Raw genomic sequence first — 15387 nt, forward strand, 5'->3', positions numbered from 1 at the left:
TAGATGGTGTATACTACTTAGCCCGATTCTCATACCATCTTTATTATAATTTCTGAAGCAGAAATAACAGTAATAGTATTTTAAGGTTTTGTGTGCTCACACAAAAATTCATAATTTAAAACTTAACAGCTTAACTCTCAATCATTTAATCAGGCTCTTCTAGAGGTTTTATTGGTGGAAAATATTCCTGTTATTCCACTTATGTCATATATTTAATCATGCCAGCATCTTGGGCAACCTTTTGTCTTTATAAGACTCTATTAGTTTCCAAGTAAGCAAAGTAGCAGTGGCATATACTACCTTCCTATTCCAAGTGTTTCAGTTTTCAACCATTACATTTCAGAATTGCTTATTTAAAACATACAACATTACTTTTATTAAAAAAAAACTACAAACAAAAAAAACCCAGCAAAAACCCCCAAACCAACACAAAGTGGTGATTTGTTCCTTTTAATATCCAGTTTTAAAATATCATTTTCCAGCCTTTTGTAGATTTTGATTTCCCAGCATATTTCTGTTCATAAAGCAACAAAGCACGTTTGCATGACATGTCACTTATGTATGTTTGCAGTTTGGATTTTTATTGGTAGTGTAAGAAAGCAGGACTTTGAAAATCAAATAATTAGTTTCAATTTCTTTGATTTGTCTTTGATTTAAGTATTGAAAGTGTCTTTGATTTAAGTATTGAAAACCTATCCTGTGGAGGGATGGATTTTACTTCTTGACCAGACAGGCATGTTCAAGATTTTACTTCTTGAGTGAAGTGTTTCTTTCCTGTAAATTTTTTCCCCTGTCTCAGTATGTGAGGAAAAATGTTGCCTGTATGTGCTTCTCCTCATTCTTTTTTTTCTCTTGCCACCTCCACCTTCAGATTTATAGCACATTGATCTTGTGCTATGGGAATTGTGGCAGTTGCTACAAGGATCAGGGAGAGCTCTCCTCTTCCTCCTGAAATGTAAGTGCTTTCCAGAGGTGTACTTCAGTTCTAGAAGTGCTGAAGGGACTAGTGGCCACATCTTATGACTGACTACATTGGAGTCGGACTCAGTCTACCTGTCGAGCTGTAATTTGACAAGTACAGCGAAACAAGAACCTTAGCCCAAGCTCCTCAGCTGATAAACACTAAAACAGTGAATGCTGCCTGTAAGTAAGGTATGACATGCTGAAACTCTGAGATCAAGAGCAACAACTTTGAGAGCCAATAAATCATCATTGTGACTAGTGACTACTAATCTGAAACAATAAATGCTTATCACAAATACAATTAAACACTGGTCAGATCTGTCATTATCTCAACCCTTCGTGCCCCACGTTGGGCGCCGCGAAGAACTGTCATGGTTTAAGCCATGTTAAGTGCAGGTGTTTCTGCAGCAGGAATTGCACACCCTGCTCCTTGGTGCCTCTTGCTTTGCTCATGTGTTGTCATCTCCTAGTTTTGCTGTCCATTAGCGTTTTGCTTCGTGTATGTGTCCTCTTCTGTAGCATAACCTCTTTCTAAGGATAACTTAATGTGTTTTAGAACGTATCTGATCTTAGAGGGTTCTGGGCACAACTTAACGTGTCTTCTGCCTTCCCAGGTTCCTGTAGCTCACTGCTGTTGTGGCTTTTGACCATTACCAAAAGTTTACAGTTCAAAAGGTGATGAAAATTCTTTGCAGCTTCAATCCAGAAAGGTTTCACAATATTTATATGGGTTGATTATGAGCGGATTAGTCTCAATGATCTAAGCAGCTTTTCTCATCAGTGTTCCTAGTCATTTTGGTATTAGTCTGAAGATTATTTACATTTAAAACAACCCAAAAGGGTAGTATACCTTATAAGAAAAATGGAAAGATTCTTAGTCTTGAAAGAAATCAGCAGGCTAAATAGTGTTACAATGTTCTAATATTATCTCAGTGATGTGTTTATAGTAGAGCTTTTAATTTCTCTTTCCATAGCTGTAAAATTGTTTCCACTTCCTGAGCTGGAGAGAAACGGGGGAAAACTGACTCATTCTTTGGTTTTTGTTTGTGGGGTTTTTTGTTTGGTTTGGTTTTGTTGGTTTCTTTTTTTTTGTTTTCTGATGCATATGGCTGAATTAAGTCTTTTAAAGAGATTTGAAAGAGCAGCTTGAGGGTTGGAGGCAAATCAGATTGAAGATTATTTTAGGGATCATGGTAAAAAAATTCAAAGATCAAAACCTCTTCCCTCTTTTTAAAACCAGTGTTGCTTTTATAATATCACAGTGACATACAGATTGTGAAGGGCTTCAGAAGTATCACTCACAGAGCATGGTCAAAGAGAAACTTTGCTTTAAAACTTTTAGTCAGGTGAACCCTGATCCCCAGCTGAGGCATACTGGCAGTGGCTGGTGGTGCAAGTTTGACAGTAATTTGTCCTGATCTGTGTTGAGTAAATCACATCTAATGGCATGAAATTGAATTAACTGTATGCTGAAGTGATGGGTGCTTTCTTTTTTTTTTATCTACTTTTTTTCATTTTTATAAATTCTCCTTAATTCCCAAGCAAAACCTATGCCAGATCATTTCACTATTGACAAGACAACACTGTTAGAAACGTAGTGCCAGTCCAGTGCGTGAGTAAAATGCATTGGCAGGTAGGTCATGAGGGATTTCCCTTGGCAGCGTTAAGGAGTTAAGAGTGCAATACAACAGTCATTTCTTGTGCCTTCTCTGGAAATATACTGGAGATGTGTGTTTGTAGGTAAAATATCCTTCCTGAATGATCACAGAGGGAAAGCAATGTTCAAACCTCTCTATAGAAGTACTGAAGGAGATGTACTTGGCAAAGCAGAGATTTGGACACCTAGATACAATTTCTGGAAGATTCTGAAAAGCCAAGAGAGTTAAAATAGCATAGTATCAGTTTGTTCTTTTTTCCTTTTTTATTTTTTCCCTTTGTTTTTACAGATAATGTTAGAAAGAGAACAAGTTGAACATGACTTTGTACCAGTGTTGCCTTTCAAAGCAATTTTATATTTACACAAACTACTGTGAAGATACATTTTTTTTTTCCTAAATGTCTGTTTCAGTTTTAAGAAAGTCACATAATTTGTAAACCCTCTGAATGCTGAGATAAGAATCAGCCTTTACTGATTTTGCTTATTTACTTTATGGCCAGCTGCTGTTACTAGATAGTTGTTACGGTGTTCAAATTACAAAGACTTCTCTTGAATACTGGCAGTACAGCTATAATGGTTGTTCTGTGTTAGTATTTGTCAGAACAAGCATGATGCCTAATGGAACTAGGTATCTAATGGGTGTAGAAATATTTGTGCTTATCTTTCAAAAAAACACATATATTACTTTAAATGTGAAGATATTGAAGAGTGAATGCTTAAAATGATGAAGTACATGGTCTATGCAGTGTGATACCAAAAACTTCAGCTTTTTATATTATTTTCATTGAGCTTGTGTTTTGAATGCCTGATAGATACTGCACAAGCAGCACTGTTATTTAAGAAAACAATTTGAATCTATAGAAGGATGACAAATCTGAGAGAAGCAAAACTGTGTCATTCCAGTAAATGAGTTTTGCAGACAACTGCAACTTGGGAAAGATCATTTTATATTGACTAAAAAACCCTAGAAAGTGTCACATCAGATCTCAGTATAAGCTCTTGCATGAAGCAGGCTCTGGGATTTCTCTAAGCTAATTTTTGATTTCACATGCTCTGATAGTTTGGAGCATAGGTCTTGTCTTGTAAGGAATAAAAGAGGACAAAACTTGATTGAAAGAATTTTGGTGCTGAAGAGTTCAGCACAATCCTTGGCAGCTGCTTGCAATAAAAAACAACTGATGTTATTTTAATCTGGATGGATGTGTGTTAATTTACTAGCTATCAGATCTCATACTTTCATCTTCTAGATTGGAGAACTGATGTGCATTTTTGCTTTACATATGTATGGATATACATACAAGGGTGTTCATACAGGGTATGATTGTATTATTCCTTGTTAATAAGCTCAGTAAACCCAACGACATTATTTCCAAAGATATTATTTGTATATTACTATATGTTTCTTAAGTCTTTTAAATAATGTTTGTGATACTTTTCAGAGCCATCCTTTTTATAGTATATTTCAGAACCGAGAAAAGAACCTAGTTGTGAGAATTTGTTATTGTGGGGACAAACAGCAATTTTTTTGTTTGTTTCTGTTCCTCATATGTATATCCAAGGATCACAGCTGTTCTTTAAACAACATGTTACCCAATAGAGTATCTTCCACTTCCTTCTCTTTCCTTCTTTGTAAGTTTGTCATTATTATTATTTGTCATGGTACTACTGTATCACACAGTAATCCTTGATCCAGATTTCTTTATTTTTACTTTAACATGGTGAAAAAACAGTACTGATCCATTTGATTATATGCTATTCAGGAAACTTATTAAAAATGTTATCTTTTCATCTTCAGAAGCCATTTTTCGAGCAAGAGTTTGAGTGCATTCATTTGAAAATACATTCAAGATTGTCTTTGTGTAGTTTGTGAATAAACTGGTGGGCTGTATACTAGAAGAAGAGTGCTGAATTGGGTTCTACTTTTCTTGACAGAGAGGGGAAACCTAGCAAAAGAAAGCAAAGTTATCCTTACAGGTTGTCAGAGGGACCTGCCTTTCTCAGTGGACTGTGCAAAGGATTTAGGCAATTATGTTAAACAGCTGTCCTTGTCTTGCTCTGACTTTCTCTGTCTCCATGCTCTGTTTTCTAGTGTATTACCTAAAAGACTGTGGATTGGTTTCCAACTGGTATAATTGTATTATAGAGGTACTGCTCACCTATCTCTTCTCTGAGGTTTCATTATTCTGTTAACAACCTCCTAAGCAACCTTGAAAAAACTACTGATGTTTTTAATAAAATCAGTGAGTTCTCAGTGTTTAGAGAGGTTCAGAAAAGTACCATGTGGTGAGGAAGAAGGATACCCTGGAGCATTTAATATGACTTGGTGAGCAGCCTGTCAGCTAAAACTTGAAAAGAAACGAAGACAAAAAAACCAATCTATTTAGAATGACCAGCATGTCATAGAAAAATTTAAACATGCCCCAAGGTTCAAATATTTGGTGCATGTTTTACACTGCAGTGCACTCTAGTTAATGTTCATGGGTTTAACTTCTAGTTTAGTAGAATCAATCTGTAATAAAACCAAATAATATTATCTGGTTCACTCAACATTTTTGAATTCACAGAGGTTAAATCAGCAGTTTCTTTTAGAAAATATTTCAACCACAGCTGGCATCCCCGGGTATTTTGGGTTTTTTTCATGGCATTCCTTCCTCAGTAAGTACTTCCTTATGGCATTGTGGTCCTGGCGGCCTTGTTTTTCATGGAAGAGAGAAATCCGTATCGCACAACTGTGTTCAGGGGTAGGTGCCTAAACAACAGCCACTTGAGATAGTGTTCTTGAGGTGATGTGGGTATCTCTACAGTTGATGCTTTCCTTTTTCATTTCAAACATGCAGACTGTATTTGTTTCGTGTTCTAAATTGTTGCTTTGCTGTGTGGGTTTTTGATGACAGAAGTTATTGGTTGATTAAATATGCACTTGATGCATAATTTGTAATGCAGGTAAGTTTTATTTGTGATGAAGCTGTTTTGAAAACAAAGGTTATTCTTATCCATGGATGATCAATATTTAATTATTTGAAGGTTCGGGGTGTAGGCAATGCCTCAAGTATACTTTGCAGATCCTGCAACACATATTCTTTGAAAGTGTTGGTGCTCAACTCTTAAAATGCTAAGCTATTCTTTTTATTAATTCTGTTTCATGGAAGTGTATCACAAATTCAATGACAACCCCTCCTTCCCAGTTTACAATATTGCTTATATTCTTACTTTTGAGATAGAGTCTCTGTTTTAGAGTAAACTTACTTGAACTGTTTGTAATTGATGAGAGATCTAGTAAGTTTTCTTTGATTTGTTGGAGTGTTTTACCAATCAGTTGCTTAGTTCAATTTTAATAAAAATGAAGGAGTTAAAAGCAAAAAAATTTTGTCATAGTGAAGTCCTTCTTATATTAATTTGGTTAGGTAAGTTTGTTTGAATTTTTGTAGCATGTAGAGTAGTTTAAAATATCCAAAAGGATAAATTTTAACGTTATAGCAAAAAGCTCTCACAGAAAACTGGAAATCTGTTAAATAATTAAAGTTTCCAAGAACTTAAAGTTCCCAGAAATGGAAAAAAATATGTTGGTTTTAAAGGCAGGGATCAAGTGGGTTGTTGTTGTTTTTTTGTTTGTTTTATTTTTTGGTGGCTTTTTGTTTGTTTTTGGTTGGTTGGGTTTTATTTTGTTGTTGTTTTTTTGTTTGGTTGGTTGGTTTTGTTTTGTTTTGTTTTCCCAGAAATGTACAAGTTTTTTTAGTTTGTTGCCAATTATTTTCACAGGCTGATCCAAAAGAGTTGATTCAGGTGGTCACAAAGCATGTCAGTCAGTATGGCTGTACAGACTGGCCTGATGAAATTGCAACTTTGATTAATCAGCTGCATTACTACAATGAGCGACTACTGGATTTCACTCAAGCTCAGATTCTGCAAGGACTTGGCAAAGGAGTGGATGTGCAGAGGTTTACAGCAGATGGACAGTACAAGAGAGAAACAATACTAGGATTGGCAGAGTAAGTAATATCTATTATGTGTGTTTTCTTTATTCTAAAATGGAATTACTGTAAGCTTTAAATCAGTTAAGTAAATTGAAAGTAGTGCTGACCTTTAGAATGGTTAAGTTACCAGATGCTTGCAGTAATGTTGTTACAGTTGGAGACTTTCCTTTTCAACTGCTCCACTTAAATGAAATGTTGATCAAATAAATGGATCAATAATTTTAAATTATTGTAGCTATAACTGTGGAATAAATGGAAGCTATAACTGTTTATTAACTGCTCATATTAAAGTTAATCAGGGATGAATGCAATTAGAGTATAAATCAAGGTCTAATCTCTTCCTGTCATCTCCTGTAAACAGGCCCTAGCAATCTATGAAGGTATGCCCGAGTATCAAGGTTTGTAATGAACTATATTTAAAAAAAAATCAAGCTAATAAACTGCATTTTAATTAATTTAGTTAAAGCATCTGTATATTGTAATATTTTCTCTCTGTAGTCATTTGTAAATACTGAAGCCTTTGCTGCACGCATTCTGATATTTAGAATGCTTTTGTCTCCTTTCAGTTATCCAGAATAGAAAAAATATACAGGATGGTACTGTCTTTTCATTTTCAAAGATACATTTAATTAACATCTGTGTGTGGGTACTTTAAGCTATGAACAGGTCATGGTTGTACTTGAACTTTATATGATTTGAAGACAGTTGAATAGCTGCTAGACTGTCAGTGGAACTGTTCTGTGCAATAAACTTTTATTATGATTTTAAATCCAATTTTAAACTAGCTCTGTGCATAAAACTTTTGAAGGGAATATTTAGATTTTTATAGTATGCCACCTCTGTAGCTACTCATAGTTACAATTCCAACAGAAATTTTTTAATTAAAAAATATTTATTTTAAATGCTGAATATGAATAATAGTATGAACTCATGTTTTGAGCGGTAAGCTGCTGCTTTGCAGCTATAAAGACTGTACCTGAATAGGTTTTGGTGCTGCATTCATAAGAACAGTTTGTAATAATCTTTTAATGTTTCCATCATCTTTTAATGTTTCCATTGGAGTTACCTGTTTTGTGTATATTGTTCTTTGAGCACATATCTTACTAGAATGTCACTGGGTGAATGTAATGTCTTGATATTTATCTACAGTAACTACAGCACAAAAATCCTTCTGTTATTGCAAATGTTAGTCTGGATGCAGCATGCTTACTTGCATTATCATCCAAGAGTCCTGTAGATAGTATTTTGTGAAAATTAAGTAAACATGAAGAGAAAGTTCGTTACAGCAAGTAGAGATTGAAACACAGTATGAAAAGGTTAGTAAAAATAAGGCTCCATAGGATGTGGATGAGAGTAGTAGTTCCATATTTTGCAGTTGCAAAGATAAAATTAATTACTTGTTTAGCTTAAGCTTCCTTGCTTTAATATTTTCAGTTGACTCTTAATCTGAATTTTCTAATGAAAACAATATGCAGATTAAATCTAATTGTGTAGCATCCTTTTTTTTTATTTTTGAATTATCATTAAGTGCTTCATGTTTTTAATCTTCTATGAAGGGCTGTTTTCCAGAGCAACACCTGAAGGAGATGGTATATTTTTTGCAAACCAGCTTTGTGCTATAATGATCAATTTCCTAAAACCACTTAACAAACAGTTGTCAGTTTTGTCTTCCATATTTGGTATATCGTCATTGGACCTTATGCATTATTTATCAGATATTTAAAGATCTGTGTGTCTCACAGACTTAATCAAGGTTACCTCTCAAGCAGCTAACAATTTATTTGGGCAGAGTAGGGTAGATTGTAAAGAAATTAGGAAAACTAGCGCAAGATTGATCATTCTTGAATAATCAGTTGAAGTCCCATGTAGTTTCAGGACAACTATTGCATATAAAGTTTCAAAATGTTTTTTTTTTACTTGAAGCGAACTTTTGGATGGGTTTTGTTTGTCTGGGGCTTTTTGTTTGTTTCCGTTTGGTTTCTTTTCACTCACCCTGAGGTCTTCAGCCCTTCACTGCTGGTGAGTTTTATATGATTTAATACCAATTTCTTCCTTGTTTTGTGTCACCAATCTGAAATTCTTTTTCTAGATTTTTAGAAAAATTGTGCAATTATCAATCACTCTGAAATTCATAACTTAACTCGTGCTTATAGGGTTTTCAGAATGCTTTTAGTGCATATGGGCTACGTCCATTTCCAGAAGGCTAAACTAGAAGATCCTGTATAAAGCCACTTGAATCTGCTTCAGCCCTTATTAGTGACTTTAGCTTCTGAACCATTGTGCTGTGCTATATTACTATATTGCTGTGCTCTGTTGCCACTGTAGACACAGCCTGATGCATTCATGCTGCAGAACATATACAACCATAGCCTTCCATCTTATTTTCCTCTTCAAACATGAGAGGAAATAAAAGGCTCCTGACTTAAATCTTCATTTCACTTCTCCTCCAAGTTAGATTTAAAAAAAACCAACAAACAAGCATTTTATAGGACAAGCCACTGGAAAAGGGGATCTCATTTCCCCTTATTACGAGCGAATCCAGTGGTGGTGTGTAGCTGATTGATGTCAGCAGAAAACTGTGAAGACAGCAAACACGTGCACATGTATGATACAATTGAGGTTTTAGAGAACAAGACGGGGAAAACATAAAATTGCGCTGAGCTGCCAGATGTTTGTTTCTGTGAGCTTGAAGATAGTCAGCAAAATCCCAGCTGAACACTACAGCACTGGCAGAGTTTTTGATACTTCAGAAATTTGTGCTAGCACATAGCCAAGGTGGCTAAGAGCCGTCCACAAGAACTGCTTCAGACTTCAGTTTTGTACCAGTCTCTGTGTAACAGCACCCAGGAAGTACATCCAAAACTTGCCTGCACAGGAGCTTTAGGTGGGGATTTCTCTGTCAGTTCTCAGACTCACAGACAGGCAGTTAGGGGTGAGCATGAAAAGGGGTGCGGAAAAGAAAGTTAAAGGTCATTTGCAAGGTAATGGTCTTTTTTGCATGTTTTCATTGTGTAACAACTACTTCTTTTAATTTCATCAGTGTTATCTTGATAATAAATAGCTTCTTCTTGTTCTTCATATATACAATATCCTTAAAATCTCTATTGCTTTATGCTGCCACTGCTTGCCACTCTTGATACAGAAAGACAGGATTTTAGTAAGACTTGTAAAGTGCTAGGGGGAATATATCCCACTAGGTCCAACAGCCACTCCTGATTTGTAAGATTGGCTGAGTTATTGTTCAACTGAAGTATTCATATAATCTTCCTCTTTCACTGAATCACAGAGTCACAGAATGGTTAAGGTTTGAAGGGACCTCTGGAGGTAATTTTACCCAATCCCCCAGTTTATTGGGACCACACCTAGAGCTAGTTGCCAATGACCATGTCCAGGTGGCTTTTGAATATTTCCAAGGATGGAGACTCCTGTCGTGATTTAAATGCAGCCTCCTTGGGCAGCCTGTGTCAGGGCTCAGTCACCCTCATGGTGCAAAAGCAGTTCCCTGATGTTCAGACAGAACCTCCCATGTTTGTGCCCATTGTCTCTTGTCCTGTCACTGGGCAACACTGAAGAAAGCTTGGTTACATCTTTTTTGCATCCTCCCTTCAGGAATTTACATACATGAGATCCCCTCAAGCCTTCTCTTCTCCAGGCTGAACAGTCCCGTCTCTGTCAGCCTTTCCTCATAGAAGAGATGCTTCAGTCCCTTCATCACCTTAGCAGCCCTTCAGTGGACTTTCTCCAGTAGCTCCATTTTTAATTTTAGAACCACTCCGCTAATTTCAGAAGTTGTTTTTTAAGCAAAGGTTTATTAGAACATTCCCAAAGGTCATGATTTCCTTCTGTCAGGATATTCTATATCTGAATTAATGATACAAGGGCAATAATATATTGTACATTTTTTAATGAATGAAAGTATTGAGATCAGTGTTGAGGAGCAGCTGCAGATTGCTGCTCTTAACCTCATAATCTCCAGTGTACCTTTTAGTGTTAGCCGGTGGCATACTTACTGTGCAGGCCTTACATCAATCTTCAACTAGTAATGTCCTTGATGACAGTACATAAAATGGTTTCTGAAAAATGCAAAGAATATAAGTTCATGTGGTTTGATTTGGCATCTGCTGTTGTGCTTAAAAAAGGATCTGCTTTTATGTACTGAATGACAGCCTGCATTAGTGGCTTCTAATCTGGAATTTACAATGTACTGTTGTCATGGTACTTTTTAATGACAAAAAATAGAGTAGAGCATCTGCCTGTAGAAGATTAGATGACTCTTATTCAGTATTTAAAAAAAAACTTCAGAGTCGTCCTCTTACACATACAGCATTGCTTGCTGGATTTAAAAGTGTTCTGTTACCATTGTAGTCCAGTTCCAAGAGGTTGGGTACAGGAAACCTTGTAATGCCAGAAAATCAAGAGAAGGTGTTGTGGCCATTGGAACAGGACAAATAAGAGAGAGTGGGAATTTCTTTTTTCTTTTCTCTTTCCTCTTCTGAAATGTATTTTAATAGATACTTGTATTTATCTTAAAATATATTTGTTTCTTTTAATTTTAAAGCTTGTGTTCTGCCTCCTTTTCTTGCATACATATTCCTCAGCACAAAGTGCTCAATATTTTTCAGGGGTTGTCATAACTGAAAGTCATTACAAGAAGGTTGTGGATCTTTTGTTGTTTTATGTGTGTGGGTTTTTGTTGGATTTGGGTTTTTTTTCACTCTTAGAGCAATAGCTATTGCTCTCATGCAAAGGATATTCTCATAGCTGTTTGTGAAGACTTTTCAGCATTATGTTTTTTCCTGGCATTTTGCTTTTCTACTCTGCATCATATATCTTATTTTAATTCTACAATATCTGTAGAAACTATCACAGTGGAATCATAGAATAGTTAGGGTTGGAAAGGACCTTAAGATCATCTAGTTCCAACCCCCCTGCCATGGGCAGGGACACCTCACACTAAACCATATCACCCAAGGCTTCATCCAGCCTGGCCTTGAGCACTGCCAGGGATGGAGCATTCACAACCTCCCTGGGCAACCCATTCCAATGGTGTGTTGGATTGCATGTGTAAAAAGTCAAAATCAAGGTACACAAATGTGTCGGCTGTTCACCTAAGACAGACTGTAGCTATAAGCACAGATCTGCATTTGTAAATGACTAAAAAAAAAAAACCCAACACAAAAAAACAACACCCAAAATCCAGGAGAATATGCTGTCTAATCTGTAGGGTTTTTTTTAATGCTTTCCACTTAGTCATACATGAATCATGATGATGGTATAGAAAATGTACTAACGGTTACTTTTGTTCCACAAAATCGACCCCTACGTTCCAGGATTTTAGAAAACAATGGGAAGAATATAAGGAAAATGTTAAATGTGATTATGGAGTTGAGTTTTATAATTCTGTAAACTAATTTACAGACAGTTGAAACTGTATTTTATAGTAGTTCATGTTGTGTAAGGCTTTTTTCCTTAGTCCCATAAGACTTTTAAATTGAAGACTTTAAATCAACCCTAGCAAAAACCAAAACAAAAACAAACCTCAGAAACCCAACATGGGCCTTAATAGTATTGTTCCTATACCAGCCTAAAACCAGGAACTGTCTGTCTATTTGAACCATACTAACTTCAGTGGCTTAGTAGAAAATAATATGAAGTTAAGGATTTGATCATTAAACATTTTCTCCATGTATTGTTTTGTTAAAGGGATATACAATAACAGAAAAAATGTTTTTTAATATTTCTAGAGCACTTATAGCGAATAACTGGACATCTTCACACCTTACTTTAGTCTGTAAATACTAAGAGTGTTTTTGTCTGTGAACTTCTAGGAAGAGCTTTGAGGACCTGAATAGTGATGCTAAAACTCTGTAGGTGTTGCAGCTAATTGAATAAATAAAAGCTGTCATACATTACATCCTTTAGCACTTTGAAATGAAATGGAAACTGAGAGTTTTGCTTTAGCATGAAGGTTGGTCAGAAGCTGTCATTGAGAACCAAAGTGTATGTGGAGTAGGTGCCTGTCTTTGTAATATCTCTGTAGTTTGATTCATTTATTTGTTCAGTTCTTTTCCCCCAAATAAAACACTGAGTATTAGCAAATGTAAAAAAAAAAAGAAAATATTAAAAAAATCATTACTTTTCTAATGTCAATATTTATTTTCATGTCATGTCTCTAAGGGCCTTAATGTAACTTTGTTTTCTTTCATGTCTCTCCTTCACAAGAACACTTGAAGAAAATGTCTACAAGATTGCTGTTTCTTTGGCTCAAAGATACAAGGTTCCACTTTGGGAAGTTTATATGACCCACCTGGAATTTTTGTTCACTGACAGTGGGTATGTTTTCTCCCCTGCAAATACACATGCTATTCTGATACACAGAAATATGTGCTAACCTAGGGGAAAGTGAAGTATACTGTGGCTAGAGCTTGGTTTGTATTTTCATGTTTCTTGTGTTGTAGTAGTTTGGTAATTTTTCTTTTCCATGTGATGCTTTCATAACCAGCCACAAAAACAAGTGTACAAGAGAGAGTAAAAGTCTGTATGTGTCTTAGTGTTCTGAGTATCCTGGGACATTCTTTTCAGTGTTTAGGTTTCCACGGCTTTGAATGCTAAATGCTGTTTTCCAATAGCAACTTATCTTACTTATTTTTAAAGTCCCTTGGAATAGCTTGATAGATTTTAATGTAATTATTTTTTTTAAGTGTTGCTATTTATTGGTCTCTCTTCTGCATAACAGCAAAGGAAATAAATATATTAAAGCTTCCCATTCACATTATTCATCTGTTCATTTCAGGTTCATTTTTTTTTTGTAGAAGCAGAGTTATTTACAATATTTCTTGGGAACTTTTCTATCCTACAAGCTTATGGCAGACGAGACCCAGGGTTTGTGGTGGGCATGAGGGAAGGGATGCTTTTTGTTTCTGTTACAGAGTTGGTTTGAGGCCATTTTTTTTTTTTTACTTTTTTTTTTTAATTTGACATTTTGACAGTCAGACAAGTATTTTAGCCCACTGAAAGATGAATACCCCCATTCAATAAAAGGCTAAGCTACTTGCCTGAATAGTGTATTCAGATGACAGTGATATAGAGCCCCCCTATGTAATACAACAGCTCTTATTTTCTGTTCTGACAGATGTGATCAAATTAGTCTAGTTTTGTTTCAGATTTAAAATTGTGAAAGCAGGTTTAGCTTGCAGCAGTATTTGTACCTTCCTTACCAGTAATTAAAAAAAGCATTAAAACATTTTATGAAATATGAGGCATAAAAACAAGACTGATAGATGTTGGTGATCTGAGAACATGAAATACCATATTGAGATTTTTTTCTTTTGCCTTCTCCAGAAAACAGAGAAGTCATACCCTCTAAATTTCTCTGCTGCTAAATTATTTAGTGCTTTAAGCAAAATAGACTGTCAGGGTATAAACATGGCAACACTGGGGTGAATGTGAAAGAGCCACTTGACTCCTCTGGGACTAGAATATTGCCTAAGGTATTTTGCAGAAGTTGTCTACCATTTTCTTTGTTCCTGTCCTGCATGACTTAGTATTCATAGAATTCAGAAATCACTGACATACAAATGAACAACCTTTTCCCTAACGAAATTTAAAGAAGGCTTGGAAATTGATGTATAATAGGATAATATGCCGCTGAACGTGTTTTTGTTGTATCATAATCTCATTTTAGAGTTGATTGACAGCATACAGCCATTACAGTATATTTTAGTCTTGGGATTATGGCATTAATAATGCATGCCTCGTTATGCTTTCATTCTGAACTGAAAAGAAGTTTATTCCAAGACTTAATCTCTTTAACCAAATATGCAGTATTCTATAAGCTACTTTACATAGGGGGAAGATCAAAAGAATCACACAGTTTGTATTAACTATTTCTTTGATTACTTGATCACACAGTTTGTATTAACTATTTCTTTGATTACTTGACAACAAATAAACCACATTTTTCTGTTATGCTGTGAATTTGAGTGTGATGAAAAATGTTTAGGATAACACTTTTCTACATTCAGTGAAAATTGTAATTGTTTCTTTTGAAGAATCTGATTGCATTTTATTGTGAAAAAAAAACCTATAAAATGCATTTTACTGTTTTAACAGTGGGAAGTTCTATATTTCTTGTCACAAAATCTGTTATTCGAGAATCCTTCTGAACAGCATAATGAGCCCTTCTTACCCACCACCATTCCCACCCAAAAGCACATAGCAAACCTCTGTAGATCCTGTCTATATAATTTAATATCCATCTAGCCTTTAGTCTGAACTTTGGGTGTGGAAAGAAAAATATATTCAGATCACACTCTTGGAGTGCATCATGTCAAAGTGTCTCTTTTCGCTGATATTAAGAATGAATGATGCTTTATTTCCATTAATATCATATGTATTTCCAGTAATATGATAGAACACTTAACAAATAATGAGAATGTAGAGAATTAAAATAATGCTTACAGGTTTACAACTTAACTGGGGAAGGTTCTAGATATAAAAATAACTCAACTTTCTCCCTCAGAAATCAGAGAATAATTTTTAAATGGAGAGGAGGTTGTGTTAGTGGTATATGCTGTAAGAAAATAATCTTTAAGAATGAAACTGAGACATATTTTGCTTGGATACCAAAGAGAAAAGCTAACTTATATGCAATATTTATACTCAGGAAAACCTGATGTTTAAATTCTGATTTAATCAGTTTTAGAGATAGAGAAAAATCAAATGGGATTAGAAGACATCAGATTTTCATATGAAATATACTGCCTAATATGACATTTGATTGGACTCTGGGAA

General features: G+C 35.2%; 1 protein-coding gene across 2 annotated transcripts in view; it reads left to right on the forward strand.

The window, feature by feature from the left end:
* Positions 1-15387, forward strand: part of NBAS (NBAS subunit of NRZ tethering complex) — a 173252-nt gene that overhangs the window by 92163 nt on the left and 65702 nt on the right. For both annotated transcript variants that reach the window (XM_005143310.4, XM_034060637.1), the window contains 2 exons: positions 6380-6609; positions 12817-12927. In XM_005143310.4, coding sequence (XP_005143367.2) covers positions 6380-6609; positions 12817-12927 — 341 coding nt within the window. The remainder of the gene's footprint in view (positions 1-6379; positions 6610-12816; positions 12928-15387) is intronic.

The sequence above is a fragment of the Melopsittacus undulatus genome, chromosome 3, assembly GCF_012275295.1.
Source record: "Melopsittacus undulatus isolate bMelUnd1 chromosome 3, bMelUnd1.mat.Z, whole genome shotgun sequence".
NCBI lineage: Eukaryota > Metazoa > Chordata > Aves > Psittaciformes > Psittaculidae > Melopsittacus > Melopsittacus undulatus.